Source organism: Gadus chalcogrammus, chromosome 22, assembly GCF_026213295.1.
Source record: "Gadus chalcogrammus isolate NIFS_2021 chromosome 22, NIFS_Gcha_1.0, whole genome shotgun sequence".
NCBI lineage: Eukaryota > Metazoa > Chordata > Actinopteri > Gadiformes > Gadidae > Gadus > Gadus chalcogrammus.
The window spans coordinates 3,097,623-3,103,810 of NC_079433.1; the positions used below are offsets into that span (position 1 = coordinate 3,097,623).

At 43.6% G+C, this 6,188-nt stretch overlaps 1 protein-coding gene and 1 long non-coding RNA gene across 2 annotated transcripts in view; one reads left to right on the forward strand and one right to left on the reverse strand.

Moving 5' to 3' along the window:
• Positions 1-3,348: 3,348 nt before the first annotated feature.
• On the reverse strand, positions 3,349-5,780 carry LOC130375656 (uncharacterized). Its single transcript, XR_008893863.1, has 5 exons — positions 5,746-5,780; positions 4,776-4,877; positions 4,501-4,527; positions 3,845-3,912; positions 3,349-3,635 (listed from the first exon to the last, which is right to left on the reverse strand). It is a non-coding gene; the product is annotated as an uncharacterized LOC130375656 (long non-coding RNA).
• Positions 5,781-5,785: 5 nt separating this feature from the next.
• Positions 5,786-6,188, forward strand: part of LOC130376174 (tapasin-like) — a 6,035-nt gene continuing 5,632 nt past the window's right edge. Inside the window, exon 1 of the mRNA XM_056583394.1 lies at positions 5,786-5,897. Coding sequence (XP_056439369.1) covers positions 5,786-5,897 — 112 coding nt within the window. The remainder of the gene's footprint in view (positions 5,898-6,188) is intronic.

The following is a 6,188-nucleotide window of genomic DNA, read 5'->3' on the forward strand; positions in this document are numbered from 1 at the left end:
CAACAACACAACGTTGATCTCACTTTAGTACACATCACAACGATGATCTCACTTTAGTACACAACAACACAATGATGATCTCACTTTAGTACGCAACACAACACAACACAGTGAAACAACCTGACTTTCAGTACACAACACAATCATCTCACCTCTAGTACACAATAAATACGATCTGACTTCAATAAAAAACCAAATTGAAAGTCAGAGCCAGGGTCAAAGGTTTGTTAACATTTACAATACGGTTCATAATCACAATGCAACACAACATTGTAAAATAATTGATGAACTATGATAAACTATGACCAAATGCATTTCCTTTATTGTTGTTAAATGAGACGCCATGTGCAGTGACCACAGCCGCCATTCGGCGGTTCTTTAGACGTCAGGAGACAAGATGGAGGCCGGTGTTGTTCAGTTTGTACAGTTGGTGTTGTGGTGCTCCTGGTCTCTGGTGGGAAGCCAGGCTGCAGCTACCGGGGCTTTCCACAGCCAACACTCAGCACACCATGTGACCCAGGCAGCCAATCAGGTCGCCCAGGCAGCCTGTCTCCAAACCAGTCAGATCAGTCCTTGGGCCGGTTGCACCAACTGGTCTTAACTAAGCCTGGTCGTAACTGCTAAGTAGGTCTTAGTTAAGACCTGGCGTTAGAATGGGACTAACGCCGGTTGCACCAACGGGACTTAAGCCTGGTCTTAAGTCCGCCCGGTCTTAAGTACGCCCGGTCTTAAGTACGCCCGGTCTTAAGTACGCCAGGTCTTAAGTACGCCCGGTCTTAGCCATGGAACATTCACATGGCCGCGCATGGGAGGGGTTATCTCCTCTGATCCATTAAGGCTCATGTTACACTGGGGCGGCTTTATGAGATCTTATTTTGTGGGATTGTGGGTTATTGTGTCATGAACTTATAAATTTTGCATGACATTGTGGAACCCAACGATGTTGGCGACTCATGAATACGTCTCGACCAATGGTCTATAAATGGAGTTTGTTTATCTTCTAGGTCATTAGTAGTGATATCAAATAAACCCTGTGGTCTTCTGAAAGAGAAAGTGACTCTTTCCTCCGCGTGGGTTCAGACGAGGCGACGCTGGCTGGATATCGGTTTACGAGGCTGAACATTTATCAATTACTGCTGAAGTCTCATGTGACGAGATATAAACACACTTTAGGTCCTCTTTAACCAGGAAACAACGTAGTGTGTGTGTGTGTGTGTGTGTGTGTGTGTGTGTGTGTGTGTGTGTGTGTGTGTGTGTGTGTGTGTGTGTGTGTGTGTGTGTGTGTGTGGGGGGGGGGAAGAGAGGGGGGGAGAGGGAGCGAGAAAGGGTTAGAGGCGGGGAGAGAAAGAGAGAGAGAAAGAGAGATAGGGAGAGAGAGAGAGGGGGGGGAGAGGGAGAGAGATTGTGTGTGTGTGTGTGTGTGTGTGTGTGTGTGTGTGTGTGTGTGTGTGTGTGTGTGTGTGTGTGTGTGTGTGTGTGTGTGTGTGTGTGTGTGTGTTTTGTGATTCTGCCAGAGGAGTCAAAGGGAAAGGGAAAGTCAGAGAGACTCTCCTGCTCTACAAGCAACTTGTCATTATAACACACACACACATTGTGACGATTTTAGAAGTGAAGTTTGTGCGTAACCATGGACACCGTGGGCGGTGAGGCTCTCGTATCTCTGGAATCTCCCGCCACCATTACAGGTCATACTTCACTGGACGCCATTTTGTGTGTTGGCAGTTTAGGAGTTATGACGCTGGTGACGGTGTTGTCTCTTCACCCTGCTCCACCTAGTGAACACAACACAACAATGATCTCACTTTGGTACACAACAACACAACAATGCTCTCACTTTAGTACACAACACAACGATGATCTCACTTTAGTACACAACACAACGATGATCTCACTTTAGTACACAACACAACGATGATATCACTACACAAGAAAACACTGAGCCGGGGGTCGGCTTAGCTCAGGAGGTAGAGCAGTTGTCTTGTAACCGAAAGGTTCCTAGTTCAATCCCCAGAGTGTTGATGTGTCCCGGAGTGAGACACTTAACCCTACCTGCTCCTTACGAGCTGGCTGTCGCCTTGCATGATTGACTCTGCCGTCGGTGTGTCAATGTGTTTATTAACTGATGTAAGTCGCTTTGGATAAAAGCCTCTGCTAAATGCCCTAAAATGTAAAAAAAACAACAATGATCTCACTTTAGTTCACAATACAATACAACAACCTGACTTTCAGTACATAACACAATAATATCATCTTTAGTAGGCCTACACAATAAACACGATCTGACTTTAATGACAAACCAAATTGAAAGTCAGAGCCAGGGTCAAAGGTTATTTCTTAATATTTACAATACAGTTCATTACAACGCAACACAACATTGTAAAATAATCTTGATAAATGACGACGTTTTTTTATTGTCGTTAAATGAGACGCCGTGTGCAGTGACCACAGCCGCCATTCGGCGGTTCTTTAGACGTCAGGAGACAAGATGGAGGCCGGTGTTGTAGCAGTTTGTACAGTTGGTGTTGTGGTGCTCCTGGTCTCTGGTGGGAAGCCAGGCTGCAGCTACCGGGGCTTTCCACCATAGATATATATAGAACAGATTATATCCCTGTTTTCATGATGTTAAAGCTATTTACATTTAGTATAATTGTGTTCATATTGTAGCATAGGATATTCTAAAATACAGAATAAATGAAAGGCTAAATACCTATGTAAATAACCTAAAATCATGAATACCATTAAGACATGTTTTTGTGAATGTATATGTATCACATGGCTTCTCAGTTTTTTTATAACTTAATCTAATAATTTTGTATTACTAATTTCGGTATTTCTTTATTCAATTTCATATACTTTTAAAATGAATTAGCTCATATTTGTCATTTTAATCCTAAATATTAACCGTAAACCTAACATCATTTAATAATATACCTCTAAAGAAAGTACGTAAACTCTAAACGAAGTATGTTAACCTGACCTAACGATAAGTATATTAATACTATGCAGGCAAAACAATTTCTATATATTTTATTGACAGAATAACCCAAGTTTATATGATCCAATTCCCCAAAGAACACAGAAAACACAACAAAGTGCATTAAAGCTAAAGCAGCTTAGCTCGAGTGTGGTAGCCTATGTAGCAATGCAATTCTCTAGCTAGCAGAAATTAAATATTTTAACGAAACACATTACATTTAATGATTATTGTATTCAAACTTTACAGAATCTCACTTTCCCAAACCTTGATTCAGAATCTTACATTATTTGAAACTTAAATATGACTAAACAATGTAACATAATTAAAAGTTTAGAAGATGAAGCAGTTAGAACCAAAACAAAATGGCCATCATGGCGGGGTCATGTTGCCATGGTTTCCAAGGGTCAGTGAAAGATTGCAGGATTAACCCATTGAGTTAATCGATCAAAAATACAGAGATCTAATTGATTTACACTTCTTACGGATTTATGTTTTTTATCAAAATAAAGTATGAATGTTAATCTAATTAAGCAAATATAGCATCTTTAGTTAGCTGAAGTCCCCAAACTGATTGTGATGATTATAGATGACAGCGATCCACTCCAACCTGCTTTAGGAAGAGGAATGTGAGAAGACTCTTCATGATTTAACTTTAGACCTAAACAGCAAGGAAGCACAAGTCATGATTAAACATCAAACATTATCACACACATTATCACTGTGATGGTGTACTCTTAATATATTACTGTGATGAAGTACTGTTCAAATATGACAGTTAATATATTACTGTGATAAAGTAGGCTGCTAATAAAAATAGCAGTAAACATATAACTCTGAATAAGTATTGTAAAGTGGTAAAGTACTGACTTTGGTCAGAGGTTGGGCCTCAGGAGCCGGATTCTGCCCCTCAGTGTTCTCAGAGCTGGTGTCAGAACCTGGGAAGTAGCAGAATGGGAGGAGGTGAAGTCATGAGCTAGATGTATCTAGATCTATAGAGCTGTAAAGTCCAGTGAGCTATCTAGATCTATAGAGCTGTATAGTCCAGTGAGCTAGATGATTCTAGATCTATAGAGCTGGAAAGTCCAGTGAGATAGATGATTCTAGATCGAAAGAGCTGTATCATCCAGTGAGCTAGATGTATCTAGATCTACAGAGCTTTATAGTCCAGTGAGCTAGATGTATCTAGATCTATAGAGCTGTATAGTCCAGTAAGCTAGATGTATCTAGATCTATAGAGCTGTATAGTCCAGTGAGCTAGATGTATCTAGATCTATAGAGCTGTATAGTCCAGTGAGCTAGATGTATCTAGATCTATAGAGCTGTATAGTCCAGTGAGCAATCTAGATCTATAGAGCTGTATAGTCCAGTGAGCTAGATGTATCTAGATCTATAGACCTGTATAGTCCAGTGAGCTAGATGTATCTAGATCTATAGAGCTGTATAGTCCAGTGAGCTAGACGGTCACTATTGGTAGTAGCAATAATCATAAGAACCGAACTGCAGTAAAAACTCAATTTACTCACCACCTGGTTTTTGTCGCTTGTCTGAAGCTAAGGAACAAGAGAAATGATTAATGTTGTAACAGTGGTGAATATCCTCATGTTATTATACTTTCATATTCTTAATGCCACAACATCTCAGTGGACATTGGAGGAGGTTCATCATTCAGAGGTGGAGAGGTTTCTACCACCGGACCACCAGTGTGTGAAGACAACCAATCAGATCGTAGGAAGGGGACAGGAAGTAGGAGCAGGTGGAGACCAGGTGTCTGTCCTCCTGGAGAGTTTGATCCACTCACCGTTCCTCTTCTTGTACAGAAGGACTCCAACAACAGCAGCAGCAGCAGCGAGGAGGAGAACAAGCAACCCAATGATGATGGGGATGGTGGGGCCACTCTTGCCTTGAAGGTAAATCCAGAAAATAAAATCAGGTGTGTAATAATAGATGATGGACAGAGCCCCTCCCCCATCCATCCCTCCATCATTGAACCACATGTCAACGTCACGTGATGCTACACACACGACTAACACAACGTCAGTGTAACTATTCCGCCTCGTTTCCACATACTTATGTTTTTCGTATCCGTGATTCCGTAAATTTACGGAAGGGGGCGCTAGTGTTTTACGTACGGACATGAATTTATTTACGGTCAGCCAAAAAGATGGGGGAGCGTATGATAATGGCCGTTTTTAGGAGACCGGTACTTTGGAACATGAGGATCGACATATACAGAGATAAAAACAAAACCAACCAGCCTTGGAAAGAGATCCGCGAGGAGTTTGGCCTGCCAGGTACTTACATGTTTTGTGAAAAACATAAAAACGTTCATACGGTATCTCCGTAAAACGACGGCGTAAGTTACATTTTTTGAACGTATATTACGGACACTCCGGACAGAAGTTTTACGGAGGGGAGGAGTCTCGGAGGAAAAACGGACATTACGGAGAATCACATAGGAATGAATGGACTTTCGGTCGGAGACGGTTGGATCGCATACGAGAATGTACGTATGTGGAAAAGAGGAGTTCCTCTTGAATCTGTTCTGGAGCTCAGGGTCACTCAGGAACTGATCTGAGCCTAGCCCAATTCATAGAACTCATTTACCCACAATCCACCCTGTTCTGCTGCAGTGAGCTACTCCTGGGAGCTGTGTGTTTACCCAGTAGCTTCAGCAGTGTCCAGGTACACCTGGCAGTGGTTGTGATGAGGTCAGGTGGAGGTGGTGAGACATGTGTTCCCCCCTCCATCCCCTCCAACACCAGTCTTACCCCAGTTGGTCCTGATGAGGGCGGGTCCAGGGGGGTGGAGATGGTCCGCGATGCCTTCAGCTGGGACCACACACACTCGTACCTATCCAGTCCTCTGGTGGGACGGCCCTTGAGGTTGAGGTCCACGGCTGACGCTGGAAGGATCCCGTCTGGTTGGGGAGGACCTCCCCGGGTCCACCTGCTCATATGGTAGCTCTCCGGCCGTCTCATCCTCCAGAACACCACCACCCTGTCAGGGTAGAAGCCTGTAGCATGGCACACCAACTGGGGAGGAGGGGCTCCTCTGACAGAGACAACCTCGTACTCTCTGGAGATAGGAGTGGGGGGGGGGTGGGGGGGTGGGGTGGGGGAAAGATCGAGAGATAGGAGTTGGTCGAGAGAGTGGGGGGGGAGAGAGGGAGCAAGAGGGGGGTGTAGAGAGGAGAGAGAGAGAGAGAGGGGGG